Raw genomic sequence first — 17,264 nt, 5'->3', positions numbered from 1 at the left:
TGACCCCCACAAAGCAGGGTCTTAACCCTATTGAAAAACCTGTGCGCCGTTCTTAAATGACAAAAATGGTGTCGCCAATAAAATATGATTTTGAAGTCGTGGAGCACGTGTACTCGACCAACAACGCCAAAACCCTTGTCTTGAAGATTAAAGGGGGTCATTTCAAAAAATGAAACACATATTTCTGCATAACTCAAGAACTAATCAAGGAAACAGAACCAAATTTGGCATGTGGAGGTTTTAGGAGGCAATAAATGTTTCTAAGGTGGTTTGACACTCCTCCCCCTCTCTACAGGGGGGAGGTCTGAATAGATCGAGAACTAATCAAGCAAATGGAATCAAACTTGGCATATAGAGGTTTTAGAGATCGATAAACGTTCGACACTCCTCCCCCTTCTCCAAGGGAAGGCTGGCATACAAATGATTGTGCTAAATGGATTTTAATGTGATAAAACGCACTCCTAAATCGTCTTCTATGGATCTAATGGATCGCCGAATGTATTGATAACAGCAAAACTCGAGAGAGGAATTGTCTGATTTTGGGCTGTCTTTATTCTATCATATTTTCGGTATCAAACATTTATTCCATGTAACGGAGAAACATGTTATTTGCAAGTGGTTGAAAAATCTTGGACGAGAATTTTTTCTGAATATAATCTGATATTATTATGACGAGTTTTGGTAGACGTACTAGGAATTTTATAGTGAAAGATAATTTTCAAGGGTAGTATTAGCGCTTAGTAAGAAAACGTGGATGTGATAACGTAAAACAATTTTTGGGCGGGACGAAGTTTGCCGGATCAGCCAGCCATAAGCCACCGATTAGTTTATAGTTTACAGTTTACAATTCCTCCACAAGTGCAAATCTTTCACAAGTGTGTATATGTGTGTCCATTGTATTTAGCGAATAACTACACGAAGTATATAAATCCGTTCAATCCGGTGAGAAAAAAGACTAAAACCAAATAAGAAAAGCCCGATAATGATCTTGTACATTATATTCAATAAAAATTCCACGCCACTAACATTAATTTATTCATTTCATTGAACAATATTCTAAAATAGGAAAAAAGTCATTTGTCCATAAAAAAATACTCCTATACTCGTGTCGGTGTCTCAGACCTAAAGTGTTAAAGAAGTGACACACGACCCTTTCGTACCAACACATGCGATATGCTAAACGATAACGAACGACGAATGACGAAGCTAGAGAGAATCGTAAAGTCGTAGTGTTGATGTTTTCGGAGAAATGAACGAATTATTGATTTCTTGCTCTCACAGACCTATGCGCGAGTATAGAAGGGCTAACAGAACCTGCTGTTCGGTCCCAGAAACAAACGCCAAGCTTGCAAGTTGGAAAACATCTGTCAAAGTTTGACAGTTTCACTTGCTTCGTTATTCGGACCGTAGGTGCGTATAAATATTGATAACAGGTGAAGCATCATCGTCACTTCAATAGGAAGGGGAATACGGTTTGAACAGCGGGGGTTGTTTGTTTTGTTATTGTATGAAACGTCACTTTTGCATTTTCAAATGCACGAATAGTCTGTGTCAAAAAAGTTAAATTGAACCAGGAAAAAGAACTTGAGGCGCACTTTTCAAATTCGAAATCAAGTAAGTCTGCTAATTATTTGATTATTGTTTCATGGTAACTTTTTACAGCTGCCCTTTTATTGTGCTGTAAACCACCAACACAGATTCCCACAATAACGAGCAGAGGAACAGGATATGGATTATTTTCTGTGGGAATAACGAATTCTGGTGTTCAGACCAAAATTATGTTTGCTCGAATCATTTTATTGCTGAGAGCAATGAGGAGCGAATTGTGAAGATCGGGGGCTAAATAACGTAGACAATTTTTGAAAAATGGCAAGGTAACAAACTCAAATTAGCGACTGATAAAGGGTGTGTCACATCAAATTGCATCACGGAAAAAACGCTGTAGAAATTCGCCCAGTAGACCGATCCTTTTGAAAATTTTAGACAGTAAAATAAAAACTATTAAACAACTTTTGGCATTTTCTTTTTATTCATACTTCGAGCCCAAGCCCGTATGCTCGCACCTTCCTCTTTACCCCGTCCATAAGGTTCTGTACAACGTCAGGTTGTAGTTTTTTTTGAACAGAAATCCATTTTCTCTTGAAGTCCGCCTCCGATTTGACAACTTTTGGGTTCTTCCGGAGGGCCTGCTTCATAATCGCCCAATATTTGTCTATTAGGCGAAGCTCCGGCGCGTTGGGCGGGTTCATTTCCTTTGGCACGAAGGTGACCCCGTTGGCTTCGTACCACTCCAACACGTCCTTTGAATAGTGGCACGAAGCGAGATCCGGCCAGAAGATGGTCGGGCCCTCGTGCTGCTTCAATAGTGGTAGTAAGCGCTTCTGTAGGCACTCCTTAAGGTAAACCTGCCCGTTTACCGTGCCGGTCATAACGAAGGGGTCGCTCCGCTTTCCGCAAGAGCAGATCGCTTGCCACATCATGTACTTTTTGGCAAACTTGGATAGTTTCTGCTTGCGAATCTCCTCCGGAACGCTGAATTTGTCCTCTGCGGAGAAGAACAACAGGCCCGGCAGCTGACGAAAGTCCGCTTTGACGTAGGTTTCGTCGTCTATTACCAGGCAATGCGGCTTCGTCAGCATTTCGGTGTACAGCTTCCGGGCTCGCGTCTTCCCCACCATGTTTTGCCTTTCGTCGCGGTTAGGAGCCTTCTGAACCTTGTATGTACGCAGGCCCCTCCCGCTGCTTGGTCCGCTGGACGAATGAACTTGACAAATTCAGCTTATTGGCGACATCCCGGACCGAGCTTCTCGGATCACGTCTAAACTGCTTAACTACGCGCTTGTGATCTTTTTCACTGACGGAGCATCCAATTTTGCCGTTCTTCACCTTCCGGTCGATGGTTAGGTTCTCGAAGTATCGTTTTAGTACTCTGCTGACCGTGGATTGGACGATTCCCAGCATCTTACCGATGTCCCGATGTGACAACTCCGGATTCTCGAAATGAGTGCGCAGGATTAATTCCCGACGCTCTTTTTCGTTCGACGACATTTTTCCAAATTTACGAAAAATTGACAGTGAAGCATGGCCAACGTGATCTATACACTCTTATCTGATTATAAGCGAAAGCTGAAGATATAATTCCTAAAAATTGAATTTCTACAGCGTTTTTTCCGTGATGCAATTTGACGTGACACACCCTTTATTAATTAATTTCTATTTTAGCATTACCAACCGAGTCCGGACTTATGAACCAGAATAATATTGAGTTCCCTCATACTCTCGAGAATTCATTCTGAGGAGAAAATTTCCTGAGACTACACATCGGGTATCTGACATGTATTCATTATCTTTCCTGCTTGCGATATATAGAATATACATATATGAAAAATAGAACTTAACTTAAGGGTATAACCTTTTACAAGACTTCGACTTACTAGCTACACAATTCGGAATGTTCGCGTTATTAGTTCATAATCTAAATTAAACCAGTTTGGTTTTATTTATGGTAAATTCAGATGAAAAGTTGATGGTAGTATATTGTCACCGTAAGGTGTGCGTGCGTGTGTCTAAACTGTTGATGCATGAATCTGGAAACTTTATACCAATTGAATAACATGGCGATTCATTTTCGAGATCCAAACTTATTCATATATTGTTGGAAGTGCAGGGTATGGCTTATTAGATTTATATGTTTTGTTGTTATTTACGTTCTCTTCTCAGTAGTTTCTATTTCCTAAGGCCATGCGGATCGAACTTCAACAGAAGCTGGAAAATATCAAAATACAATTCTCTGTCAAATATTCTCTATATTCATATCATGATAATAAAAGCAATGGTCCGGATTCATGTTCGGTGGTGGTACATCAAAGTAACAACGCAAAATAAAAACCTGTATCATATTTTGCGGCAATTGATCCACCCTATTGAAATTCATTCAAGCGGCAAATGTTCTCAATAGGAATGTCTGTTTGACCAGATTCGGCCAAAATGGAGTTCAAGGCGATCCGAGCGCGGATCAACAGAAGTGTGTGCAATGATATTCACCTGCAAAAGAATGACTGTTGAATGGTTCATTGTAAAAAAACATATTTTACTAACCAGTAAAAATTTGAGTTCGTATTTCGAACAAAAAGATTTTTCACACTTCGAATTTTAATGGTTTTTTTTCTGAAATAGATTACCAGTCAATGTTTATAAAATAAAAAAAAACACCACATTCTCATCTTGTGTAGTCCTATATAGTCCTTCATCACACCTCCGTCCGCGAGGATTTTCTTACGGAGCATCCAAATAACTTTTTATGGCAATCGGAATTATAAAAGTGTTGTTTACTTCTTCGTCTATTTTGCTGATGCAAAAGAGCTTTCAATTTTCTCCTGATTAGCGTTTATCTTTTTCTTGTTCGACTGAGCCCGTCTCGAAAATATTATCATTATTCGACAGCTGGTGGTCATCAATCATTAACTGTGGCTCCATGTTGATAGCAGTTGCTTCAGCGCTGTGCAAGCAGCTAACTGCTTAACTGAGGAGTGAAACTGCTCAATTTCTTCAGAATAGTTTCTTCTCTCGATAGTAAGTTGGAACCAGTTCGTGTAATTTCCCATTCTATGTGTTAGAGTAAAAACTGCATTGATCACTGGAATATGCATACGAATAACAAATGCGACTTGCAATGATACGCTTTCTCAATAAACTTACATGTTGTAGCTGATGAACGCCATCTCCCTCTTCTAGTGAAATTTTATTTATCCGAATGAAGGTTTTTCGAATAGCTTTGCCGACAGCTAGGTCTTCCGCTTTTCCTAATGGCATAATTTCAAATAGAGAAAATTACATTGCATGTTTCATTTGATTGAATAGTTCACTCTCACCGCTATCGAACCAATCACAGTAGATATTATTGGTTCCATTAAGATTCGCCGTATCGAATCATAACGATACTTTGCTATCATTCTCGATATGGTTTTCAAAATAACGCTTTTCTTTAAAGACGGCAACAACAAAACAAAACCGACAATTCACAAACTAAAAGCAAGCTTAGGTTCCAAACTCAATTGTAGAGCATCGCGAATCTGTATATTCTATGGGTGATAATATCTGATAACATAGTCGGCGACAGTCTGTTTGTAAACAATACCGACAGCAATTCCAATATGGCTGAAAGGACATATTGTATGATTGCTCCACCTGGTATATTATATATATATATACTAGCTAACCCGGCAAACTTCGTTCCGCCTATTTACTTGATTAATTCTCGAGTAATGCAGAAATTTGTGTTTTATTTGTATGGGAGCCACCCCTAAGAGAGGGGGGAGGGGTATCTAACCACCATAGAAACATTCATTGCACCCTAAAGTTTCCATATGCCTAATTTGGTTTAATTTGCTTGATTAATTCTCGGGTAATGCAAAAATTTGTGTTTCATTTGTACGGCAGCCCCTTCTAAGAGAGGGGGAAGGAGTATCTTAACACCATAGAAACATTTATTGCATCCTAAAACCTCCACATGCCAAATTTGGTTTCATTTGCTTGATTAATTCTCGAGTAATGCAGAAATTTGTGTTTCATTTGTATGGCAGCCCCCCCTTTGAGTGGGGGAAGGACTGTCTAACCATCATAGAAACATTTATTGCACCCTAAAACTTTCACATGCCAACTTTGGTTTCGTTTGATTGATTAATTTCCGAGTAATGCAAAAAATTGTGTTTCATTTGTATGGCAGCCCCCTCTAAGAGAGGGGGAAGGAGTATCTTATCACCATAGAAATATTTATTGCATCCTAAAACCTCCACATGCCAAATTTGGTTTCATTTGCTTGATTAATTCTCGAGTAATGCAGAAATTTGTGTTTCATTTGTATGGCAGCCCCCCCTTTGAGTGGGGGAAGGACTGTCTAACCATCATAGAAACATTTATTGCACCCTAAAACTTTCACATGCCAACTTTGGTTTCATTTGCTTGATTAATTCTCGAGTAATGCAGAAATTTGTGTTTCATTTGTATGGCAGCCCCCCCCTTAGAGAGGGGGGAGGGGTCTCAAAATATCACGAAAACCTTCCCCGGCCCCAAAAACCCCTACATACCAATTTTCATGTCGATCGGTTCAGTAGTTTCCGAGTCTATAAGAATCAGACAGACAGACAGACAGACATCACTCCATTTTTATATATATAGATAGATAGATATATAATATAGAGATATATATATATATATATATATATATATATATATATATATATATATATATACACCTTGATTCGGACTAGCGAACTCCGGTGTGCTTTGACTACAATATTTGTGCTGATTTCCGAATGAATAGAACAGTCCGGCGGGTAGCGCATGATACTTATATCCTCTACATAGAAACGCCGTTATGTTGTTATAGAAGAAAAATTTAAAATTAAAAAAATTATCCTTTTGAGCCTCATAAACATTTAATTTCATTCAAAATACTCGGTGCCGGTTCACAGCTCTGATCGTAATTTTTCCGACGTCTAGCGATGGCAGCCACGGTCAGGCGCGAATCGCGAAGTCGATCAAACCGGCTATACCGGGTGGCATCCCTGCGGAAACATTCACCCAATTCCGCGACGCTTGCTGCGATTTTTTTATTTTTCTTCGAATGTTTCATCGACTTCGTTGTCATCCTTGCCAGACCATGCCGCACGCGCCACCACCTCACCCCACCCAATCTAACCCTGATGACTGTCATCCGTGTACGGGTGCGAGCGGGTGGGGCGTTGGGTGGAATGTGGGAAATTACACGGCTTGCCTAGCGAACCAGAAGCGGTGTTCTATTAAACAACACTCACGGCACGGCGGCCAAAAAGAAAAACACCGCGCGATGTCGCTTGACGGATCAGGTCTGGCCAGGAGTGCGAAAGAAGGAGGGAGTGGACGGATTTGGTGGGAGAGCGTGAGAGAAAGCGCTGCTGCTCCGCTAGGAAAGAGCAACCCGACGACAGTCGCGAAAATCGATGAAATAACTTCAAAAGCTGCGTCATATTAGTAGCTTGGAGCTCCACCAGCAGCAGAAGATTCGGAGCAGCGCGGATACGAAGGAAACACACACGGATCTCGGCGGCGATTTCCTTCCACCAGACGGTTCTGCGGGAGAACTAACAAACAAACAAACAGAAAACGACACAAGTATTTACAATTATTTCTAGATTACAATACAAATTAGCGAGGATTCCGCCGATAATCGGCCACGACGAGCGGAACCTTCCTTCCGAGTAGAAATGCAGGCATTCCGGGCTCCGGAGAAGATTCGCATTCGAGTGAGTGATCGACCGCAATAAGGGGGCTTTGCACGTGTGTTGTTGGATTGCTCGGTGATGACCACCGCTGACCGGGTGTGTCCATCTCCATATTCTTGTTTCCTAATGAACATTGTGCTGCAACAAAAGATTGTAAATCTCGGTGAAATTACGCGGGCTCTTTTTGGAAAAAAAAACATCTCAAGTGCCAGTGATGTTTTCTGCTACTGCTACCGCTGCTTATTGTTCTTCGTCTTGGTTAGTGGATTGTGGTGTGACAGTGAAGGACAAGTTCCGTTCCGTCCGGTGCGATGGTCAGTTTCGGAATGACGAAGAAAGCCTTGAAGGCGCCTCTGCAGATGCCTTCGCAGAGAGCCACCGTTCGTCGTCGGGGTTCCTTAAGTGGGATCCGATTTCCCATACCCATTCCAGTTTTCCAAAATTTCGTACGTCCGAATCCAGAGAGCTTCGGGTGTGTGTTCAAGAACAAGAGTATCATCAACAGCAACAATATTAATGATAATGTGTGAGATGGCGATGGTCAGTTCATGTGCATATGCATACACACCACGCCAATACATACGCGCGTGGGGGAGACGATTCCTCGTGCATGTGTGTAAAGAACAAGAAGAAGAAATACACAAAAGTGCATCGACGCATTGTCTGTGCGAAGTCATTCTCGCGTGGAATGCGATTAGTGCGAATGGGTTTGCAATGATGAGAGATGTGGAGAGGAGGGAAAACAGAGTGCCTGGGAAGGTGGGAGGACTCTGTTAAGATGTTCTTCTTCTTCTTCTTTCACTGTTCCACCGTGGCTTCCTTGGATGGCTACTGTGGTGTGCCTTCTGATGTCCTTGCGCGCGTGTTACGGAGTCCCCCTCTCGCTCTCGCTCTTGCCCCCCCCCCCCGCACTCGCCACTGGGACCTGACCAGCTGCTCTTTGGGTGGGTTTGTTTTGGCCAGTGTTGGCAGTGTTTGGAATTGGTGAAGACTGCATCCAGGAAGCTATGTGTTTTCTACGTGTATATCTCGAGAGACGCCGTAAATTGATGTGAGCGCCTTGGTTTGTGTGGTGGTGAAATGGCAAGTAAAACGTAATGTTTATTTAATTTATTTGAAGCTAGCGTACAGCTCGCGTTTCTGCGGCTTGGAAGAGACGATGCAAAAACAGCAGTGAATAAATGCGTCTTGTGGATGCACTTTTTCTAAGCAAGGCGTGTTTTCAAATGTTTTTTTTAAAAGTTTTTGCGAATCCGAAGGTGTTTAGATTACAATGTGTTTATCCTAGTGCTCGCATCCAGAAATAGTTACCAACCGTATATTATAGGATTTTTTGAATCAAAATATTGGGTTGTCTGGAGCATTTGTGCAGTATCAAGTGCAATACATATACAACGTAACGTCAACTTAAAGGAATTGACACAAAATATTTATATTCATAATTCAGGACAGTCTCGATTCTATACGATTTCAGATTTTTCAGATTTTCAGTCTAAAGCTCTACAACCGCTCTACAATTCGTTTTTGACACTCAACCTCTATCTTTCTTAATTACGCTGCAATTTCGATATAAACAATTTTTGGTGATAATTAATTGATAAAGGGTCACTTAAATTTCACTTTAACGTTGAAAGGTAATTTTTTTCTTTGAAATAACGTCACTCGACATAACGTACATTTTACCTCGATACAACGTACACACTCGGGGGGGGTCTTCGTAGCCACTTGGTTACGCGTTCGCTTACTAAGCGATCGATCGTGAGTTCAAACTCAGGGCCCTCAATTGACCATCTTTGTGTTGTTATAGAATAATTACGTCCACGCAACCATCATCAGCTATGGAGATCGATCCACGGTGGAACAAAGATCGATTCATCCATACAGCTGCTCTGCTCTGCAAGAAACATCGGGCTGCTGTTCTATAAATAACCCAACAATGATCAATATCAACTGTCTCTGCTGTCCGGTCTGCTGAACAATGGAAGAACAGATAGAATACCCTTATGCCGAAATGGCTACTACAGTGTAATTTACCATAATGTAATGGAACAGAAAACCTAACGCCTAAATGGCTACTACTTCTACTGTGTAATTTACAATTTATAGAAACATAAACATATGTACATGTACACGATAAAAACCCGGCTCTGTTACAGATAAAATGCTAATGAGCCTGATAAATAAATAAATGGGATAAAAAAAACGTACACACTTTCAACGTGTAAAAAATATTTTCGGAATAGGTACTGAGAGATTTATGTCAATCTCATAACTTCAACAAAGGTCAATTGGTGGTCTGAGTAGAGGTTCCCGAATTTAAATTAGAACATTGGAAACCCCATAAAAACAATATATCTGTGCATTGTACATTCTAAATAAGCTGATTAAAGTCTCATATCTGACACCACAGCCCATAATCAGGACTTCCATATGAAATTTTGCATTTTTACATTACATGCTCTGCCATATGGCTTGAACGATTGTGCTGGAGAATGAAGTTGCTAGCGGTCATTTTATCAATTTACCCTTAAGGTTCAATTCAGTTAGAATCCGGAATCCCAATTCATTTTATACCAGCGGCCGTAGTAGGCATATCTCACATATTTTGACAGCTAATGGTTTGAAAACCCTGGATCTTTCAACGGTGAAAATTCCACGATAATCCGTTTTGTCAGGTACTCAAATCACCAAATCACTGAAGGTGGCTAAATCGACAGTATTGGATGTACTAAAACGTTTTCGTGAAAGTGCAAGTGTTATGTATGTTATTGGAACATACGATCGTAAGCTGAGGTTGAAGTCATTGAGATAATTAACGCAAACTCTCGGTGGTCACCCGTGACACTGGGATCGATTACATTGTAAAAGACCTCAATCCTCCCAATTGCCGCCGATTCTGCCAAATAGAAAGACATGGGCAATTGTGAAGCGGAATTGCAAAATTTATGCGAAAGTGACTCGCGATGCTGCAGACATGAAGAGATCGAGATAATAATGCCCGCTTTGATGGAGAGTATCCGATGAAAAGTACGAAAATTCATCAAAACTGTAATGGAATAGTTTCTACAATATGTTTTCCCAATAGAACAGTAAATTATCTAGATTTTGATATGGAAACTTTTTTTGTACTATTAACCAATCCCGAGATACAATTGGTTTTATGATTCCGGCATCTAAATGAATCAAGCTTTAATCAACGGTATAATCATGAGAAAGGTTGACTTCATCTTCTAGTTGAACTTTCATTCATCATTATTTACGAGGGCGATCCGATAAGCACTTAGCACTTAGTTTTGTTTTGACCGTGTGTGGGAGCGGACGTGTCCGCGGATATTAGAAAAATGGAAAAAGAGCAATATCGGTCGGTGATTCGATCCTTGTTTTTGGACGAGAAATCACGCAGCGAAATCAAAGAGCGCTTGGATGCTGTATACGGTGACTCTTCTCCTTCGATGGCGACCGTCAAAAATTGGTTTAACGAGTTTCAACGTGGTCGCACGTCGGTTTTTGATGAGCCACGCCCAAGTGCCCCGAAAACGGCTACCACGGAGTGTAACGTGACTAAATTCCACGATCTCATATTGGCAGACCGACGATTGAAGGTGCGCGAAATAGCTGAAACAGTAGGCATCTCAAAAGACCGCGTGGGTCATACCCTGCATGAAATTTTGGGCATGAGAAAGCTGTTGCCGCGATGGGTGCCGCGTTTGGTCACTTCGGTCAACAAGCGCAACCGTGAGACCACTTCAGAGCAGTGTTTGACGCTGTTTAAGCGCAACCCGAAGAAGTTTCTGCGTCGTTTCGTGACCATCGACGAAACATGGATCCACTGGTACACACCAGAGACCAAGGAACAAGGAGTAGAATGAGGTGTTCATCGCCGCCACGAAGTTCCTCTAGGAACGTTAGTGCCATTTAAGAAGGTTTGGGCTCCCGTGGCCGGGTGGTTAGCGTCACATCTAACATGCCGGGGGTTTGGGTTCGATTTCCGTTCTGGTCGGGGGAATTTTTCGTCAAATAAATTTCCTCCGACTTGCACTGTGGTCACGCGTATTCTAGAGCTCGCTACTCAGAATGCATTCAAGGCGTGTTATTTGGCATAGAAATCTCAAATAAGTACTAATAAAAAAATGACGCAAGTAATACTACATTGAGACGGCGAAGTTCCTCTAGGAACGTAGGTGCCATTTATGAAGAAGAAGAGGAATGTGATTTTTATTCATAGTTTTTTTTTTTGGCAAAGAATGTACTTATTCTTCAAGAAACCCCATCTCCCGAAAAAGTCTTCAGCTTTTCGCAAGGCTTCCGATCCAACGAATCCACCCGTTCAGCCAATTGGTCCCGAGCTCAGAAGTTCCCGAAAATACAGTCCACCGCAATCTAGTCTTTGTTTCCAGACTGAACAAACTCACACAAAAGAGAAAAAGAAGAGAAAAGCTCGGTAAAGAGTAGTGCCGGCTAACGACTTTCAACCATCAAGGAAATAGGAAGTGCGCAGCGGAACAAGTAAATTTTAATAGTGCCAGAGTGCATCGAAAGCGATAAGAGAAAAGATAGGAGAGCTAAAAAAAAGAGGAGAACCGAAAGAGAGAAAAAAAGGTCCTTTCAGCGCGCCTTTTTTATATTTCGCTTTTTTCTCCTTCGACAAGTGTGGTATCCGCCATTAGGAAAAAGGACGCTCCACTGAACTATTCGCCATTGTTATTCGGCGACGATACAGGATACCGGAACCAAAAGAATCCGATCAACGCTTGGTGGTTACAGCGGAAGTTTTTCATTAATACCACGGAGAAAGAAGAGAGAAGGAGGGAAATACGCAAAAATACTGCAAGTATAAAAGCTGAAAATCTATGACGTCACAATTAAGATAAATTCTTTTTTTTTCCCTATAATAATAGGAAAAGGACAGAAGTAAATTAAAGAGTAGGTTTAAAAGGAAGGAATAAAAGAAGAAATTCATATGAAACCCATATTTATCTCCTCTATTGCTATTTTGGAAATTCCCGTTTTTCGGTCTCAAAAGGAGTCGCCAGCCCTCGTCCTCGATTGGTCTGCGGAGTTGGCTAGCATTGCCCAATCTTTGAGAGATATTTGATTGTGGGAGTAGTTGGTGGCTTTAGAGAAATGCGCAGGTCTTGTGGAGAAGGATAAAACCGACACTGCTCCTTTTTGCTGGAGGAGCAGCTGTTTGCGAGTGACCGGTAGCAGGTTGAACGGCTCTGAGAAACGAAATCCGTAAATAGAGAGTTTCAATTTTTCAACCTGAGAAAGTCATAGAAGGAATCCATTTCTTTCTTTGCATAATAACCATGGATAACAGATATTACAACCATCCTCCTTATGCTCTGGTTCTCAACTATAGAGATTCATCATTCGCATCCAGAGTTTTCCAGCGATATTCCGCTGCGTTTTGTCATTTTTACATAACTAAACAACAATTTACGGATACTCAAATGAACTGTTTTCGAAAATACCGGGTTGTCTATTGTTTTAAATCAATCGGCTTGAAACAATGCGAAAGTGTTACAAAAACGCGAAAAAAAATAATGTTGTGTTTCCAAATGTCAAAACGTAAGCAACCGAATGGTCTTCAGATATGTATTCATAGGTTTAGCATCAGTTTAGATAATTTTTTTTTGCGTTGAATGGACCATACACGCTAAATATTATTGTGCAAATATGTACACAATATTATTGAGTATGGTCCACAAACGTGTAATATAATTGCGCGACAGCTTGATTTGTGCAAGTTATGTTCAGTTGAACATGAAGATTCCAAGCATTTTTTTGCTTTGAATATCCTATAAGTACGTACGATCAGCCGAAAAAAAAACCGGCAACACTGCCCCAGCAACCTGCCGCATCCTTGCTGGGTGATTGGGTGATGGCACACGCAACCTACACTGTGCTTTCTGTTGGCCTCCCCCACCTCATTATTTTCCACCCGCTGTTGACCATTTCCCAGATCCTTCTCGTCTGGTGCAACTCTCTTCGCCTTTATGCTTCACTTGCTTCCCGTGCGTATGTACACCTGCTGTGTCTGTATGAGTGCTCGCGCACTTCTCACTCCCTCGCCTCGCGTACCCCATTCAACCCTTCTACACGCGACCAGGACGACACTCTTCTCGGTGTGAGTGCTCCTTCTGACAGTTAATTCGTTGTAAAATTGTGATGCAGTTATTAAACAACTTTCGTCACATGGATGAAATTCTTTTCACGCACTCGAGAAACTCCGACCGGATCGGATGGATTGGCTGACGGTCGGTTGCTTGCGTTCGATGCCGTCATTTCTTCGCCAACTACCGTGGAAGAAAAGTGCGTGTACAAGTAGTTCTTCGTTCTTCGCGCGAAACCCCTTACAAGGCCCCTCGGACCCACGCAGAACCGAGCTAGAGCTAGTGGCGAGAGGCGTGAGAGTGGTCCGCATCTTCTGCCCAAAAAAAAAAAACAGGGAGGGACCCTCTTCACGAAGCTCGGCCTCCCCGTTCAGTTCAGTATATTTTTTCTTCGGTCCGTTCGTTCTCCAATCTTTGGCTTTTCCGGGGGATACCACAAAAAGTTCCCCGCTTTTGGCAAGATTTTTTTTCCTATTGTTGAAAACAAAAAAAAACAAACAAACAGAAGAATGCAAGAAGTGCAAATGGAAGATAGTGCTTTGAAAAATTCAAAATTTCCCCCTTCCTTCGAGAAATAAAGTACCGTGCGACAGCGACACCGCGACACCAGGAGGAAGTAGACGAAGAAAAACAAACAACAAGCAGTGTGCATTCATCTCGATTGGTGTGAATTGTGATAATTGAGCAAAAGAGCCAAAATGTTTTCGATTGAATCAATTTTAAAGTCTCAAATCTCCCAGAGGTAGTGTAGATAAGATTCCAGGGTTTGCACTGGTTTGCACACAACAACCAAACAAACAAAAACGACAAAACTTAAAAAAAAAAGAAACAAACACCTCTTCTATTAAGCACATAAAAAAAAAAAAATTAAAAAACTAAACCAACAAACCAAAAACAACAAAAAATAAAAGAAACGAAAACGATACGCCCCCGAGTGCCAAACAAGCGGGATATGATTTTTGTGTTTCACGTACGGCATTTAATGAAGACTCGGACCCCAACGAGGGCCCCAATGTTTGTTAGTATTTCAGCGGTTTTCAGTACTGTACCACTACGGCCAAACAAGCAATTGAACGCTGTCGAGGTGAGGAAAATCATCAACAACCCAAAACCAAACAAAACCAAAAAACAAAAATCGCTACTCAGAAAAAAAAAACAAAAGAATTTGCCTGGGGATGATTGTTGTTGCAATAGCTACGCGCGAGTGCGAACACATTGTTGTTTTTGTTGTTCAAAAAGGTGAACTCTGGTCCTCGCGGTCGGTCTGCGTCCAGCTTCTATTGAGTAGGTGAATCTTAGGAAACCCAGGTCGGGGGTGGGTGGCTCCTTAAGGACTAATTTTCGGTGTGTGTGTGCGGTGTGAGGTGATTTGTCGTGGTGGGGAAATGTGTGTTTCGTTTCGTCTTTCAGCTCCACTATCCGTTGGTTAACGGTTGGTATCCAGAATCTGGTAGGCTTCGGTTTTCACCACATCGTTTCGTCGTACTCGTCGTCAGGGTGATTTCAGTTAGTAGATGCTTATATTGACGACCCGAGCAAAAATGATTACGGAGTGATTACCGTAGAGCAAACGAGAGTTTGTACAGTGAATGAAGATTTTCTTTACAAAGTTTACTTTTCTTTCGGATGATAAGTAGCTCCGAACGTGTTATTTTTCGAAAGAGAGATTCGTTAGGTTCATATTGGAGGCTTGGATACAAAACATTTGGATATTCATCAGAATTACTAGCTCTCGTGGATTTTCCAATCACGCTGAACTAAAGAATTTATTATTTTTCTCATCGAGCAGTCGTTACTAACACTTAAAAGTATACCTGCTTCTTCTTCTTCTTCTTCTTCAATGGCACTAACGTTCCTAGAGGAACTTCGCCGTCTCAACGTAGTATTACTTGCGTCATTTTTATTAGTACTTAGTTGAGATTTCTATGCCAAATAACACGCCTTGAATGCATTCTGAGTGGCAAGCTCTAGAATACGCGTGATCACAGTGCAAGTCGGGGGAAATTTCTTTGACGAAAAATTCCCCCGACCAGAACGGGAATCGAACCATTTTAGTTATGACGCTAACCACTCGGCCAAGGGAGCACCTGCACTGGTCTATATTTTCACAATGTCTTCTGGTAGCACATAAAGTCCAACATGAATTCAATGATACTCTTCGTAATATGATTACCTTCACTGTTAGAACGAATTTAAACAAAAACGTGAATGTTTTCTACCCACGGATATTCTAGTATCCAACCTTCAGATATAGCACAACGATCCGATTCATCCTATCTTCTGCTAACTGTTATCTTCTTATTCCTAAATGTTCGTTTCATAGCGATATCTTAGCTTTCATTGCTTGCGACATACCATTTGTCAGCAACTAGTTACGTTTCCATTCCCAAATTCTTGATCGTGTTGACAGGCTCAAAGGAATAGTCCACTGGCGCCAAGCCGTTTGTAGGTTATTGAACCCGACGCACCTTACATGATATGCGGGATAAGTCATGACGCGCAGACCACTCGATCACATCCCTATTCAATATAATTTCATTAGAAAATTCTACATTACTCGAGAATTAATCAAGCAAATGCAACCAAATTAGACATCCAGAAGTTTTAGGGTGCAATAAATGATTCTATGGTGGTTAGACACTCCACCCCCCTCTCTTAAGATTGAGAGTATCCATGTAACGGAGAAACGTGTTATTTGCAAGCGGTTGAAAAATCTTGAACGAGAATTGTGTCTGAAAATAATCGGATATTATAACGATGTGTTTTGGTAGAAGTACTAGCAATTTTTTAGTAAAAGCTAAATTCAACGGGGTCGATTAGAAGTTCTGCGATTGGACTCATGAACTTGCGCTTAGTAATAAAACGTAAATGTTTGAAGGTATTGATAACAAAAACAAATTTTGGGCGGGACGAAGTTTGCCGGGTCAGCTAGTATATCTACAGAAATGGATTTCTGTCTGTCTGATTCTTACGGACTCGGAAACTACTGAACCGATCGACATGAAAATTGGTATGTAGGGGTGTTTGGGGTCGGGGAAGGTTTTTATGACAGTTCTAGACCCCTCCCTCCTCTCTAAGGAGGGGCTGCCATACAAATGAAACACAAAGGGCCTGACCGGGTAAGGGAGTGAAAAGTGCCCCCAAACCAAATCACTAGCTGTATGGCAAATATTGTAAAGTATATTAAATAAGAAATTTTGGTGGTTTATTTGAACCCCTATGTGGTTTGACGTAGGATCTATAGTGAAAAACGTACTTTTTCGATTATTTCACGCCATCCTCAATAGATCCGAGATAAAAATTTGAAAACAATACTGAATGTGCATCTTACTACGGTGTAACAAAAAAAATATCAAAAAAAAATTTCATCAAAAATTTTAGTACTAAAAAAATATTGAAATTTTGAAAAAAAAAATTTTTGGGATTTCAAAAAAAAAAAATCAGATTCAGATTCAGTACTACCCTAATTCATATTTTAATGTGTTTCTACGGCTTTTCTAGATATGTGTGATATTTTTTAGATTTTTTTCAGTGTTGCGCGGTATCAAAAAATATTTTTTTTATATTTCCAAAGAGTGGTTAGGTAAGGGAGTAAAAAGTGCCCCCAAAGCTGTATGGCAAATATTGTAAAAGATATTAAATAAGAAATTTTGGCGGTTTATTTGAACCCCTATGTGGTTTGACGTAGGATCTATAGTGAAAAACGTAGTTTTTCGTTTATTTCACGCCATCCTCAATAGATCCGAGATAAAAATTTGAAAAAAATACTGAATGTGCATCTTACCACTTACCATTTTTTTGTAAACGATTATTTTATTGTATTCGTGGTTTTCAATTGAAAGATTAAAATATAAAAAACAAATCGGATTTGTGGTCTCAAAGTTAT

The 17,264-nt window shown here is 40.8% G+C and overlaps 2 protein-coding genes across 7 annotated transcripts in view; both read left to right on the top strand.

Moving 5' to 3' along the window:
- Nucleotides 1–6,804: 6,804 nt before the first annotated feature.
- Nucleotides 6,805–17,264, top strand: part of LOC129763304 (uncharacterized) — a 44,970-nt gene continuing 34,510 nt past the window's right edge. The window contains exon 1 of one of the 6 annotated variants that reach the window (XM_055762240.1): nucleotides 6,805–7,152. Coding sequence is in view for 2 of the 6 variants with exons in the window: in XM_055762236.1 (XP_055618211.1) it covers nucleotides 14,077–14,120 (44 nt within the window). In the remaining 4 variants the exon portion in view is untranslated. The other 5 variants (XM_055762237.1, XM_055762241.1, XM_055762236.1 and 2 more) reach the window with 5 other exon arrangements.
- Nucleotides 10,604–11,131, top strand: LOC129761649 (uncharacterized). Its single transcript, XM_055759382.1, has one exon. It carries the CDS (start codon nucleotides 10,604–10,606, stop codon nucleotides 11,129–11,131), a length of 528 nt encoding a protein of 175 aa, XP_055615357.1.

The sequence above is a fragment of the Toxorhynchites rutilus genome, chromosome 1, assembly GCF_029784135.1.
Source record: "Toxorhynchites rutilus septentrionalis strain SRP chromosome 1, ASM2978413v1, whole genome shotgun sequence".
Lineage (NCBI taxonomy): Eukaryota > Metazoa > Arthropoda > Insecta > Diptera > Culicidae > Toxorhynchites > Toxorhynchites rutilus.
This window is presented reverse-complemented; position numbering and strand designations above follow the sequence as displayed.